The sequence below is a fragment of the Chlorocebus sabaeus genome, chromosome 15 (assembly GCF_047675955.1).
Source record: "Chlorocebus sabaeus isolate Y175 chromosome 15, mChlSab1.0.hap1, whole genome shotgun sequence".
Lineage (NCBI taxonomy): Eukaryota > Metazoa > Chordata > Mammalia > Primates > Cercopithecidae > Chlorocebus > Chlorocebus sabaeus.
Genome location: NC_132918.1, coordinates 72,987,748 through 73,002,253, shown reverse-complemented (window position 1 = coordinate 73,002,253; position 14,506 = coordinate 72,987,748). Strand labels below are relative to the sequence as shown.

The window sequence follows — 14,506 nt, the reverse complement described above, 5'->3', positions numbered from 1 at the left end:
TACTGTGGCTCCTTCATAATCTGTGGGGGGAGGGAGTTCCAGGGACCGTCCCGGCCCCTGCCGAGTGATTAAGCAGCCCAGGCCGGCATGGCCTTCTGGGCCTCCTCCGGACTTCCCTCGACAGCCGCTTTCTGCGGTAGATCTTGCTCTGCACTTGCTCTGTCCCCTTCATTTGCAGATGCCGCCACTGAGGCCCGCAGGGACCCACAGCGAGTGGATCCAGATGGCCTCTTTTTCTGGACGTCGAGTTAAGGGTGCCTTCTCCTGGAGCGAGAACCCTGTGGGAGGCTTCCGACTACTCACTTAACTCCTTCGTGGTCAGGCCTTTAACCAAGTAGGTGGAGAACAAAAGCTGAGCTAAATACCCTATTTTCTTTCTTTGACAAGTAATCGGCCGGAACGGCAAAATCCCAGCGGGTGGCGGGAGATACTGGAGGCCTTGGGAAAAACAGAATGCTAATGGCCGCCTGGAGGGGGCGGAAGGCACAGCCTGGTTAGGGCGCCCCGGCCGCCTGGCTTTGAAGTGCACCTCTCCAGCAGAGCTCACCGGGAGGGCACTTGATTTCCCCTTGCGGGGAAATAAAAAAGAGCTGCTAGAGAGTAACTGGGGACTCTCTTTGGTTCTGACTGACTCACTCCTGCTTCCTACCCCTGGTTCAAGTTGCTTTTGACCTGTTTGCTCCTGGCCTCCCCCATCGGACTGGTAATCCCCGGGAGGAAAACGACGAAGGTTTATTCATCCTCATTTAGCTCTAGTATCTTAGTAAGAAGAGTAAAAAGTAAGCTCAGTGGAAGTGTAATGGCGAGTAGCAGGAAAGACTTCCTATGTAGGTGCCAGGTACTATTCTAATTGCTTCATATTAATTATGCTGTTATTATACAAGTGGGAAAATGCACACAGAAGTTAAAGAGCTTGCCCAGACTCGCAAAGATAGTAAAGGTTACAGCCACAAATACATAGAATTCTGAATACAAGATTCTGTTTTCTCTTAGAAGCCTGAAAAGGGAGACTTTTAAAAAATGACGGCGTCGGTGTTCTATCCTGTTGTGTGTCCTTCCTCTCTCCTTCCCTCTCACTGTTTCTCACTTGGTTATCTTATGGGCTTACTTATTTTTGCTGAGTAATTCCCCCAACCCAAACTTCCTCTCCCTACTTTTCTCACATAGGGTCTGGATGGGCGATTCCAGCTACCCCTGTCATATTGAAGCCTTGGTCAACAGGATTTGGGTTCTGCCCACCTGTTGTGTAGACATCTTGCTGCACCTGTATCACAGGGGTGCCTTCTGTTGAAACATTAATTTTCATAGACTGTCAACTCTGTTAGTAACATACATTCAGGTAAACATTTCTCCTTGGTGACTTGGTGTTCACTTCCCTTAACAGCTGTACTACAATTTCAGCACTAACTTTTCTTTTCTTTTTTTTTTTTTTTTTTTTTGCTATGGAAGAAGCTTAGCATGACCATACAGATAAAAGCCATGCAACAATGTAAGACCCTTGAGATAGAAAAGGTCTTAAAAATGATATATTTTAAAGACTGAAAAAGATGAAAATGTCAGGTCTATTAATTTAGAAAGATCTTTGTTTTCTTTTTCTCTTAGGAAAAAAATTTACTTCAGTGCTTGTGATTATAAAGGCTAAGACCTGACACTGCCCCTAACCTATGTTAGCTGCCCTAGCACACAGATTTAATAAATCTTCTGATTTAACTGATGAGCACCTACTGTGCTCCAGGCTTTTCAGGGTAGAAAAATGAGCAAGATAGATGGAGCCCCATATAACTTTCATATATAACGTAGCAACAATTAGCTAAACGTTCTCAAAATACACTTTGAGAGTGTTTTACTTTCTTTGCCTAATGTGGCTTTTCTTATTATTATATATTACCATATATATGATGAGGAAGAAGAAAAAGATGATGATGATGATGATTAAACAGCAGCTAAATACAGAAATTCATTAGCAGTTTAAAAAATACTTTCATCAAAAGGTAAGTCATGATTTTGTGCTATTGCCAAAGATTATTGATTCAGTCTTTAGGAAAAGATAATTTATCTTTGTAATAAGCAACTATGAGTGTGTTTATCTATTAACTTCCATTTCACGATTTCTTCACCTCCTCATATTTTAACAGTGAACCACAAAGTTCATTAGCAATATAGATATATAGACTTAGAGCAAAGATAATAGTTTAAATTGGTCATTTTTGTTGAAAAAAAAATACCATGGGTTTAATATAACACTTCACGTCACACATTTGTAGCTCTGGTTTGGGGTTTTTTTTTGTTTGTTTGTTTTTGTTTTTCTGTAAAGCAATTGGTCAGTGTATTTTAGTGTCATGGTGAAATATAAATTCTAAAAATTCTTATAAAAGTGAATTTTTTGGTGGGAGTATCTTGCTGTTGTCAGCAGAATCAACACTGCTTGTTTTTGCCAAGATGTTTTATCTTATGGGACATTTTCTTAAAAAAAAAAAAAAAATGAAACATGAACAACCTAACGGTGATTAAAGCTCCCTCCCTTTTTGGAAAGTACAGCAGAGGTGGCAGATCTGGCCATCAGAGAACAAAGGACCAAAGAGTGAACCTGAGATGGTGAAATAAAATGTAACATCAACAAAGAAAGGGCCATAGATAAATAGTAAAAGGACCAACTCACCACAAAAAACCCATTGACGTTTTCCCAGAGTCCAGGCGAAGCGCTGGTGACCGGTTAATGTTGGAATGTTTTCCTAGGGTTAAAAGGAGAACCCGCAGCAAGTCTGCTCAGAATTTACAAAGTGTTTGAATAACATGGACAGTGTTTTGATAACACGTTTTTAGTGGGGGTGAAAATAATAGTATTTATTGGGACATTTATATGGGCCCCCTTGGTTGTGGGGGGTGGGTGGCACATGGGGAGAGGTAAGCCATATATCATTGCACTCATCTATAACTCACCTCTGTAACGTATCCATATGTGTGTAAATGTATTCAATGTATAATAGTCCTGTTCCAACCAAATGCTTTTCAGTTTTGCTTTTAAAAGATCAATGCATGGATAGTGGTTGCCTTTAAGGGGGAGAAAGAGATAAAGAGGTCATCTGGTCAAGTTGGCAATAACTTCCACCAAGACAGTGGCATGAAGTTGGTATTATTCCTCAGAACAATACAACGTGAGATCTTTAATATGCTCACACACAGACTTGGCTTCCTGGTAGCCTTTAAAGATTCCTGCTTGCTCCATCTCAGGCTGAAAGGTGCAAGATTTGAGTTAATCCAGCCAGTATTTGGGTCTGGGGTTCAAAAGGGTCTCCATGTTTCCTCCCCAATGTTGATGTTTTTGTTCAATGTATTCCAATACACTGTCAGTTGAGCCACATAAAACCAGGCACCTTTCAATAAATGTCTCATTTGGATTTCATGAAGCTTGGGGTGTAATTGAAATCAAACAGCAAACAGGCTGGAAGGCTCTGTTATTTGCCCACCCAATCTAAGGAGGGTGCTGCCTGACATGTTCACTTAAGCCACTGCTTTGGCTTTCTTTTCTATTCCTACTTCTGGAAAGGAGTGCCTGGATTTTAAAGTGTGGCTGGGACACGTGAAAATATTTTTTACGTCTCTTCCCCTGGCTATAAGTGATATTGAGCCAGCAAAAGGAAAGCCCATTTCAAGCAGGAAATCACAGACTTGCTCATCTGTGACTCTCCAGGCATTCTAGACTAGTATATTCTAAATGTAATAATAATAATAATAATGTGATTAGCTAATTAACACAGAGGAACCATTAAATGAGATTTTTTAAATCTTCAGCCAGAAAAAAAAGGCCTGTAGCTGAAACAGTGCTTTTCATTATTTTAAAGAGAATTTGTAACATATACTTACAAATGTAATGTAATACAATATGTAATATAATATTATGTACATATTTTCCATGTTCCAAATATCCTGGGTCCTAGAGTAGTTTTATAGAAACTGAATTTTTATTCTCTTGGAATTTGTCTTTGCTTCTCCATATGTAAAATACGTTGAAGTTTGGAAAAATAATAGATTTATTGGGGAAGTGGGTAGATATAAACCAAAATTTCCTGCCCCCAAGAATCAATACAAATTCTAATTATACACATCGTATATATATTTAATAATTAGGTGGTGCTCATACTGAACTCATGTGCTTTCAAAAGCTTGCTCTGGGGCTGGAATAAAATCAGCCCTTTCTGATGTGGCTCGGGGGACAGCTGGCCCGCGTTATTCGCGCCAGAGTGGGTCGGAACGATGCCTGTTGCCTGCGATGGCACTTTGCCACGCGAAGCGCTTCCCTGGCCGCGTCAGAAACATTTTGAAGGGACACCGAGGCCCGTTTCTTGCTTTGTGAAAGCACAAAACTGTCACGTACCTTTGGCCACCCTAGCTCCAAATAACATGAGATTAGGTCTCACATTAGGGAGATTTCTCATCCGTAGTTTTCCCTTAGACATCTTGCAACTCAGGTCAAGGATAATGTAGAGGATCCCACGAATAGTAATCAGGACCCGCCAGCCCAGGGATAGACAGTCGTCAAAACCGCCCAAGTGGCGCGGCCCCTTTCTTTCCTTGAGCTCCCGTACCCCTCACGGGATCTCCACGTTGACAATCATGAAGTCTTCACAGCGCTATACTATTTGAACAATCAATGTTCGAGACTTCCTTGGGTCAAAATAACACTAAAGCAGGGGAGGAAGGCACGGACAGTGTAGTGACCAGAACAGCCTTTCCAAACACGAACTGTACTGATGGGACGAAATGCAGGAAGCGCAGGGCAGAACGCGCTCAATACCAGCTTTCTGGCGATCTGCTTCTGGCCACTCTGGCCTAGGACCTACAAGGCCACCGCCCCTGCCCACTAGTCTTAACTTGCCCCCTCCCCTGTGGCTGTGCCTTGACCCTGAAAATCTTCGCGCACTCCTGGGTTTCACCACCACACACACGCCTGCGCGCGAGCGCGTGAACACACACATTGAAAAATAAAAAAATAAAAATAAAAAAAATAAAAACTGTGATAAATGCCCTGGAGAGTCCAAGTGCATTAAGGACCTCGTTCTCAGAGACCCCAGACATGCCGATGTTGGTGCTGTGGTTGGAAAGCTGGGTTGGAAAGCTTCGCGCTGTTCTACACTTGTGTGTGCGCGCTCAGCAATCCTTTGGCCACCTCATCTGTTGTGGGCGAAGAGTTTCCCGTGTGATCGCGTTCGGTTGGGGAAGCAGAGTCCCGACATCTCAGCCGGAAAATGCGCTCCCGGAGCGATTACTGGCGGCGTCTGTAATTGCTTATTAACAGCGAATATTCAGGCTTCTCCTTATCCGCAACGAAACGTGCCCCCCGCTTCTGTAATAATGAAACAATAAAATATGACGGCCCCGCTCTTGACTCTATCTGAGGAAACGCAGCGAAGAAACAAGCAGCTGGAGTTTAATTCAATATCAAACTGATTATTTCACTAATTATTCTACCTTCTGTATTAGCCGCAGAGTAGGGGCTCAGGGAATCCTAACAGCGGGGCTGCTAGGGAACCTTTGTTTCTTGGTGTCAGGCCTAACTGAAGATGGTGGTGAAGGGACGGAATCCGGGATCAGGAAAACTGAGCAGCGTGGATTTTAAGTTGTGGGGAATAAAAGTGATTGTCTCCCCGAAAGCAGGTGTGTTGGCGTGAGTATCAAGTGGGTGTTAGCTCGCTTAGTTTCACTCTTGTCCTGTCCCCAGTACCCTACTCTATCCAAGCTTCGGTCCTCGAGGATGGCAATGTGCTCTGGCCGTCCCCGGAATCCCAAAAGCTTAGCGCGAGTTTCCTCTCTACAAACCTTTCCCACTGGGTAAAAGGATGGGAACAAACAAAAAGTGGCTCCCGTGCGTTGAAGGCCAGGGATTCCGCCTTCGACAAGAGGAAGGTGTGCCTTGAAGTTACAGCTTCCGATGAGGAAAGAGACTTCCTTGGGCCTGTCTCCAACTCGCCCCAGTTTCCCCAGCCTCTGGGACGGGCGCTTCCCTGCAAGCAATCAGCTTGGAGAGGCTTTCTCTGGCCTCTAAAATCTGCTCCAGCCATCTCATTCCTCCAGCAGAGGGCTGAGATGACTAATGTGCCAAGGATGGATACCGCTACGGAGACCCCAAAACTTGTCCCCCTAAATTCCGGCAAAATTACAGACACCAGGATTGATTCTCACAGCGGGACGCAGTCTAAAAAAAAAAAAAAAAAAAAAAAAAAATCAGGCTAAAGGAAAAGAAAGTAGCAGGCGACTTGATCCAATTAGTAAATGCCTAATTGAATTAGTGTCACCTCTATCAGCCAATAGGAGGGTCTCCGGGCTGTGAGGCCGCGAAGCCCCTCCCTGGCCGCAAATATATAAAGCAGCTAGTGACAGCCCATAAGTTTCCAAGTGGTCAACTTGACCGATGCTTTGGCAATCGAAAAAGGGCAGAAAGGCGCGGGCTACTGGGTGGATGGGGACAAAGATCTAAGTCCCCTTCTTCCAGCGTGTGAGTCTGGGAGGAGGGTGGGGGTCCTGAGGAGCAAGAGGTACAAGGAAGGAAAAGGAGAGGGCTTCTGGGTTAGTTTCCACCTCCTGCTTTCCAACTCACGGCGCTTTCCTTCCGGAAAGGACGCTGGATTCAGGGCGCGCCAGTGCGCGCAGTAGCGGCCCGCGAGTCGGCAGGTGGGTAGCCCCGGCGCGGGAGGAAGGGGAAGTTACCTTCCCCTCGGAAGAGGGCGCTGGCTCCCCCATCCTGCCTTTATAATAAGGCCACGGGAGGAGAGGAAGCAGCCAGCTGCCGTCTGCGCTTTGCAAAGCATGCAGTTAGGGGAGCAGCTCTTGGTGAGCTCAGTGAACCTGCCTGGCGCGCACTTCTACCCGCTGGAGAGTGCGCGAGGCGGCAGCGGCGGGAGCGCCGGCCACCTCCCCGGCGCGGCCCCCTCTCCTCAGAAGTTGGACTTAGACAAAGCGTCCAAGAAGTTTTCCGGCAGTCTCTCCTGCGAGGCGGTGAGCGGGGAGCCCGCAGCAGCCAGCGCGGGGGCCCCCGCGGCCATGCTTAGTGACACCGACGCCGGGGACGCATTTGCCAGCGCTGCGGCAGTGGCCAAGCCGGGGCCCCCGGACGGCCGCAAGGGCTCCCCCTGCGGGGAGGAGGAGCTGCCTTCTGCCGCTGCAGCCGCCGCCGCCGCCGCCGCCGCCGCGGCTGCGGCCACTGCGCGCTACTCCATGGACAGCCTGAGCTCCGAGCGCTACTACCTCCAGTCCCCCGGGCCTCAGGGGTCGGAGCTGGCTGCGCCCTGCTCACTCTTCCCGTACCAGGCAGCGGCTGGGGCGCCCCACGGACCTGTGTACTCGGCTCCTAACGGGGCGCGCTACCCCTACGGCTCCATGCTGCCCCCCGGCGGCTTCCCCGCAGCTGTGTGCCCACCCGGGAGGGCGCAGTTCGGCCCAGGAGGCGCGGGCAGTGGCGCGGGCGGCAGCAGCGGCGGGGGCGGCGGCCCGGGCACCTATCAGTACAGCCAGGGGGCTCCGCTCTACGGGCCGTACCCTGGAGCCGCAGCGGCGGGATCTTGCGGAGGACTGGGGGGCCTGGGGGTTCCAGGTTCTAGCTTCCGTGCCCACGTCTACCTGTGCAACCGGCCTCTGTGGCTCAAATTCCACCGCCACCAAACTGAGATGATCATTACGAAACAGGGCAGGTGAGCGCAGCGTGGAGGGGCCCCTGGGTTCGGGGATAAATGAACGTGTGGTCCTGGGGAAGGTCCGGGATGAGGGAGCTAAACCCAGTTGTTCCGCGCGGTGCTTAGAGTGTTTCACCGCGCGCAATAAATCTCCGTAGACACCGCATCGGAGATGCCGTGTCCCCCTCTGTCAGTGCACCGGCGGCTCTTGCAGGGTGCCGATGTTACGGCTGCACGCCGCTTTTCCCTCCCATCATCCTCACCTGAACAGACCTGGAGGAGGCGGAAATGGAAATTAGGGCATGTACACAAGCTGGATTCGTTAGATCCTCCTGCTCGGCGGTGTGCTGGTGCATGCCTGCAGGCAGGCAAGGAGCCACGGGTAGGGAAGGCGCAAGAGCTGGCCACCTGAGCGCAGTAGATGGGCTCCTGCAGTTTTAGGCGCCAGGGTCTCCACGGGGCGTCTCCAGGAGGTGGGCGTGAGGGCTAGAGCGCCGGCCTCGGAAGCTTGGTCCGAGTAGGTGGTTAGACCTGCCCTGGAGCCAGACCTGGCTTGGGTTCGGTGCGCGAGAAAGTTCTGCTATACATCCAACTGCTAACACTGGCTACTTCTGGGGAAAGGGAGGGATGGGTGTTGAGAGAGGAGCACTCAAAGGGGACTTTTAGCCTAAAGTTTAATATATATTTAACAAGAATAACCTAATATTGTTCTCTGGTACTTTTTTAAACGGTGCACTTAAAAATTAGTAGTTTTTAACATTCTAGGAGAAAAATTGTAATGAGCGTCTGAAAGGGCCGAGAATATGAGCTTTCAGAAGCATGCGAATTTGGGATATACTAATGTTGGAACAAGTTTTGTGTGTGTGAGTGTGTGTGTGTGTGTGTGTTGGTTTGTTTTGTTTTGTTTTGTTTTGTTTGAAAATAAAGAAAGGTTCCAAGAGTTGCCAACTCAAAAATATTTTACATAGTTTCAGACCACTTGATCTACCAGCCTTCTGTTCATTGCAAACTTTTAGATGTGCTCCGACCCTATCCCAGGTGTCTGGGGAACCCGCCGGGGTCTGGGCCCGTTCTAGGACATCCCAATTTAAATCGATTTTTCTGGTTCTATTCCCTTGCACAGGCGCATGTTTCCTTTCCTGAGCTTCAACATAAACGGACTCAATCCCACCGCCCACTACAATGTGTTCGTAGAGGTGGTGCTGGCGGACCCCAACCACTGGCGATTCCAAGGGGGCAAATGGGTGACCTGCGGCAAAGCCGACAATAACATGCAGGGTGAGCAGAGAAGAAATTTGGTCCCGGGAGGAACGGGCGGGAAGAAATCGGAACCCTCGACTCAGACAACTCACATTTAAATGTAGCACTTTTTTTTTCCTTCCATTCTGAGGCCTAGAGGTGTTAGTATGAGTTTCTTTGTGTTGATTGTTTGACAGAGAGGAGAATTTGCTAAGTCAGATTTCTTGTCTGCCAATATATAGATATTTACAAACTTTAACTAAGACATCACCCCACCCCCCCCCATCCCTACGTTTAAGAAACTAGTAGTCATAAGCTCTCCAGGTGGGAAGGGCTCCTGGGTTTCTAATGTTCACTTGAGAAAGCCCAGCCAAAGTTTTGTTCACCCATAAATGTCCAACTCTCTTCCACTGGATGTTGCCCCTACAGCTTTAGAAGGTCCCCAATTGACCTTCAAGAGTCATCTCCTGTTAGCTCCATTTCTAAATTCTGAAATGCCATTCAGGTGAGTCCCTAGTGCAAGGAAGGCTGGAAGCACAGGGGCCTGGGAGGGATATCGATGTAGTCCTGCTGGTCTCCACTGGCCTCTTTAAGCAACTTTTGCTGGGAGACCAGCTGTAAGTCTAGCTCTTATATCTTGCCCATAGCTAAGAGACATCCCTCCCCTTTCCCCATTTGTAAACAGCCCTATATGCTTGGGTTTTGTGTTTTGTTTCATTTTCTCTTAGGCAACAAAATGTATGTTCACCCAGAGTCTCCTAATACTGGTTCCCACTGGATGAGACAGGAGATATCATTTGGGAAATTAAAACTCACCAATAACAAAGGCGCAAATAACAACAACACCCAGGTAGAGTGACAGAGCAGGAGGGGGGATCTTCTGGCTCTGACTATAAGTCTTTTTTCTAATAAGAGTCCCTACTCTTTTCACTGTATTTATAATATTTGCATTTGTGACCTGTTTGCTTGCCCATTTCTAAACTTTTTTGTTCTTTTGACCTTTCTCATCTTCACTTTCTTATTGGATTCAATAACAGTGAGTTGACTATTAAGAACAGAAATACCGAAGTATTTTGGGAATTTAGGAAACAAAGAGGAAAGCATATCTATCAAAACCACATACCCAGCTATGTTTTAAATTTCAAAAAAAAAAAAAAAGTGGGGGGGGGTAATAATGAAACCTTTAAAGTTGCAACAAACAAAGCTGTTAGTGCGAAGCGTTTAGAAGTCCCATGCCAAAATACATAATTTGTCAAAATCTAATTTTGTTGAACCACTAAGAGATTTTTTAGATTTAGCAACTTTTTTTCTGTACTCTTTCCAGATGATAGTCTTACAGTCCTTACACAAATACCAACCCCGACTGCATATTGTTGAAGTTACAGAGGATGGCGTAGAGGACTTGAATGAGCCCTCAAAGACCCAGACCTTTACCTTCTCAGAAACGCAATTCATTGCAGTGACTGCCTACCAAAACACCGACGTGAGTGTCCCAAACATCTCAAGAATCTCTAAAGGTCCAGCATGATAAAGCACTCAATGACTGTTTTTCTCCCCTATCTAGATTACTCAACTAAAGATTGATCATAACCCCTTTGCAAAAGGCTTCAGAGACAACTACGATTCGTAAGTACAGCTTTTATCCGCACTTGCATGATCATCTCTGAACAGGACATACATCAACAGGCACTTTGCTGAGAATATATTTTAGGAAGAGCTTTGACCTTTGGGATTTTTACATATTTTTATTTTCCCAATTTTTTTTCCTTTACTAATCTTGCTTTAGAATTTTCTCAGAAGGGTTGTGTTAATCTCTGAAGAAATGTTAAGGACTTAAAAATGAAGAGTTTTTTTTAGCATTTGAGTGAAGACTTGAAATTTTAACAATCTGCATTTATATACCTTTCTTTTCATTTGATCCACTTTTTCATCCTCCCAAGAGGAGATATTATTACTCTCTCCCAGCCCCACTTTTTTTTTTAACATAAGAAAAAACTGAAACTAAGAGAATGTAATTTCACAACATGAAACAGCAAGGCCCTGCTGTTTTTAAAATCTGAGTTTTCTACCACCACAGCCAGTGTTTTTTCCATCACATTGACAAAGAAGATTTGATCTGAGTTTTTCATGTTCTAGGACTAGTAAAGGTAGATTTTCTGTAGTTTAAATACTTGATGCCTAGGGGGAAACTTTTTCTTACATGGTGGGAAATTTTTCCCAGTAAGCCAAGCATCCAGGTAAATGGACCACTGCATCTCCTGCCTCTGTCCTTTTAGCCCAACAGACCAGCACTTTCAGTACAGATAACCAACGCAAGCCTTTTTCATTTCTGGGAGGTGGTTTGTTTGGGGACAACATTAGGTTTTTTTTTTTTTTTTTTTTTTAAGTGTTTCTCTTTATATTGTAGCATGTACACCGCTTCAGAAAATGACAGGTTAACTCCATCTCCCACGGATTCTCCTAGATCCCATCAGATTGTCCCTGGAGGTCGGTACGGCGTTCAGTCCTTCTTCCCGGAGCCCTTTGTCAACACTTTACCTCAAGCCCGCTATTATAATGGCGAGAGAACCGTGCCACAGACCAACGGCCTCCTTTCACCCCAACAGAGCGAAGAGGTGGCCAACCCTCCCCAGCGGTGGCTTGTCACTCCTGTCCAACAACCTGGGACCAACAAACTAGACATCGGTTCCTATGAACCTGAATATACTTCTAGCACGTTGCTCCCATATGGCATTAAATCCTTGCCCCTTCAGACATCCCATGCCCTGGGGTATTACCCCGACCCAACCTTTCCTGCAATGGCAGGGTGGGGTGGTCGAGGTTCTTACCAGAGGAAGATGGCAGCTGGACTACCATGGACCTCCAGAACAAGCCCCACTGTGTTCTCTGAAGATCAACTCTCCAAGGAGAAAGTGAAAGAGGAAATTGGCTCTTCTTGGATAGAGACACCCCCTTCCATCAAATCTCTAGATTCCAATGATTCAGGAGTATACACCAGTGCTTGTAAGCGAAGGCGGCTGTCTCCTAGCAACTCCAGTAATGAAAATTCACCCTCCATAAAGTGTGAGGACATTAATGCTGAAGAATATAGTAAAGACACCTCAAAAGGCATGGGAGGGTATTATGCTTTTTACACAACACCCTAAAGAGTTATTTTAACCTCAAAAATTAGCCAACTTTTTGCAGATGGACTTGGTGGTGGTTTTTGTTGTCTTCTTTGCCTAGGTTGCCAAAAAGATGTTTGCCTTCCACCTTGATGCATCCTGTTTTGTGCAATTCTCTAAAAGAAGGTGCCAAAGCTTTTTGATTGCTGCAGGTAACTGAAACAAACCTAGCATTTTTAAAAAATAAGATTAATGGAAGACTTTAAGGTATTTTAAAATTCAAAGGGTATCCAAGGTTCTGTATTTATTTATTGGAGAGACACTAACCATTCAAAGAAGCAGGCTGTGAACATTGAGTGTCCAGTGCTATCAAATTAGTTAAAACCTTTGATTCTCATTTCTATTTGTAAATTCTTAAGCAAATAGAAGCCGAGTGTTAAGGTGTTTTGCTTCTGAAAGAGGGCTGGGCCTTCAGTTTCAGCAGGAGACGTTTTGCTGTTACATTCTGCCAGGGGCAAAAGATATTAGGCCCAGGAGTCAAGAAAAGCTTTTGTGAAAGTGATGGTTTCACCTGACTTTGATTCCTTAACCCCCGGCTTTTGGAACAAGCCATGTTTGTCCTAGTCCAGGATTGCCTCACTTGAGACTTGCTAGGCCTCTGCTGTGTGCTGGGGTGGCCAGTAGGACTCCGGAGACAGCAAGGGAAGGAGTCACCAAAAAAAATAAAAGAGAGAATTTAAAAGTGTACAGTTGTGTGTTTAGATACACTGTAGAATAATGTGGTATATATTGTACAAATAGTCTACATAGGTGTCTGGGATAATGTAAAACTGGTGCTTTGGCTTTGTAAAGAATTTGCAAATCACTTAACAGCTGCAGGGGCAAGGGGAGAGTTTCATCATCCCCATGACATTTGGGAATATTCTGTTTACTTCTTAGATAGTTAAGAATGTATTCAGCTACTCTGTACTAACTTGAACCATGTTTAAGGAAAACTCCTATTTCATCCTCTTCTTGTGCCATCCCCTCTCCCTAACTTGGTAATGTGAAGAAACTAAAACCTGATACCGCAGCTCCTATAGGCTTTTTAGAGATCTTGGATTTTTATGTACAGTCTTAGTCATTTTTAATAAATGTGGTTCAATAAGGGAACGGGCATAACTCTGTCTTCTGTACTGTTGGGGTTTTCATCTTTGTGTTAAAGATCTCATTTTGCTTCCTCCATCGTTTTCAGCTTTAACACGGCCTGAAGGCTCTAGAATCTCTAACTGGATACTGTAGTCATGCGGGGGTGGGGATGTTTTGTTTATCTTCTTTTTTCCTTGAAATGGAATGGGGCTATTTCCTCACCCCACTGGGAAGTCTGGACAATGGGTGTTAGCGGGGGCGGGGGCGGGGGGGGGCGGGGGGGGGCGGGGGAAGGAGTATTGCTGCTGATTGCCCACAGCAGACTTAACCAAGCCTCGAAAACCTATGCTCCTGGTTCTTGGAGACCAGGCTCTGGCAGGGCACCTGGCCACTTAGTTCTCTGGGCGTTTATCTAGGCTTACTTGGGGCCACCCATCCTTAGGCCCAGTAGGCTCCCTGGGAACCCCCGTGACCCTTTGAGCGCCCACCAGTTCCGGGTCCGTGGGGCGCGGCGGCGCGGGGGGCTGCACAGAGCTTTGCGCCCACCTGCGGCTTTCTTTTGAATCCAGACACTGCGCACCCGCCGCCGCAGGCTGCCGGCCTCGGTAGCTGCAGTCAAACTCCGCCCGGACTGAGGCGCAGGCTAGGGACGGGCGTGGCACTTACAAAGGAGGATTCCAGTCGTTCCGGGCACTGCCGCTCTGCAAACAGTGACCTTGGAGCAGTTCACCTTACGCTTAGTTCCGTTTATTTGGCACACGCTCCACGGGAAGACGAAGGACAGCCCATCCCCTGACTGAACCCTGGGCGGTCCAAAGAGTCAAACCAAGGAGTGGGGTGGAGGGTCTCCTTTGTCCCCCACCCCACGCCAGACGTCCTGCCAGGCTTATCTGCAGACGGCTTCAGGCCCAGATTGCAAAACTTTCAGCCTCTTCCTGGACCCTCCCGGGGTAAAGGTCTGGCTGGGAGGGTCATTCTGCTAACTGCGTAGCGCGGAAATGCAGCTGCTAAGAGGATTAGCTGCTGGGAGGCGAGCAATCAGCCGGGACCTCCTCCCCTTCTGCACCCAATTAAGACCGCCAGGGCCTTGTACCTCGATTGTCCTGTTTCCCTTCCCCTCCATCCCTCTGGGGCCCGAGTTCTTCCCGCGCCACCCGTGACCTTGGGGGCTCCAACTCCTGCTCCGCGTTTCCGAATGGCCTGCTCAAAACACTTTGGCAAAGGCGCCCCGAACTTTACCAGGGAGCCAGGGACAAAAGCGTTGAAGATGTGCTTTTTAATATATATGTATTGTGGATGACAGCTTTAGATTCCGGAAGGGAGACTCATAGCCCGCCTATCCTGATCAGCGCCTTCCCTCCACCCCCA

The 14,506-nt window shown here is 47.0% G+C and overlaps 1 protein-coding gene across 2 annotated transcripts; it reads left to right on the top strand.

Moving 5' to 3' along the window:
- Positions 1–6,407: 6,407 nt before the first annotated feature.
- EOMES (eomesodermin) lies at positions 6,408–13,331 on the top strand. 2 transcript variants are annotated; one of them, XM_008009323.3, is made up of 6 exons: positions 6,408–7,685; positions 8,791–8,945; positions 9,635–9,756; positions 10,231–10,389; positions 10,471–10,532; positions 11,371–13,331. In XM_008009323.3, the coding sequence occupies exons 1-6, from the start codon at positions 6,805–6,807 to the stop codon at positions 12,050–12,052; spliced, it is 2,061 nt and encodes a 686-aa protein (XP_008007514.2). In that variant the 5' UTR covers positions 6,408–6,804; the 3' UTR covers positions 12,053–13,331. The 2 variants fall into 2 exon arrangements, with proteins under 2 accessions (XP_008007514.2, XP_008007512.2); XM_008009321.3 differs by having other exon boundaries at positions 11,314–13,330.
- Positions 13,332–14,506: the final 1,175 nt, after the last annotated feature.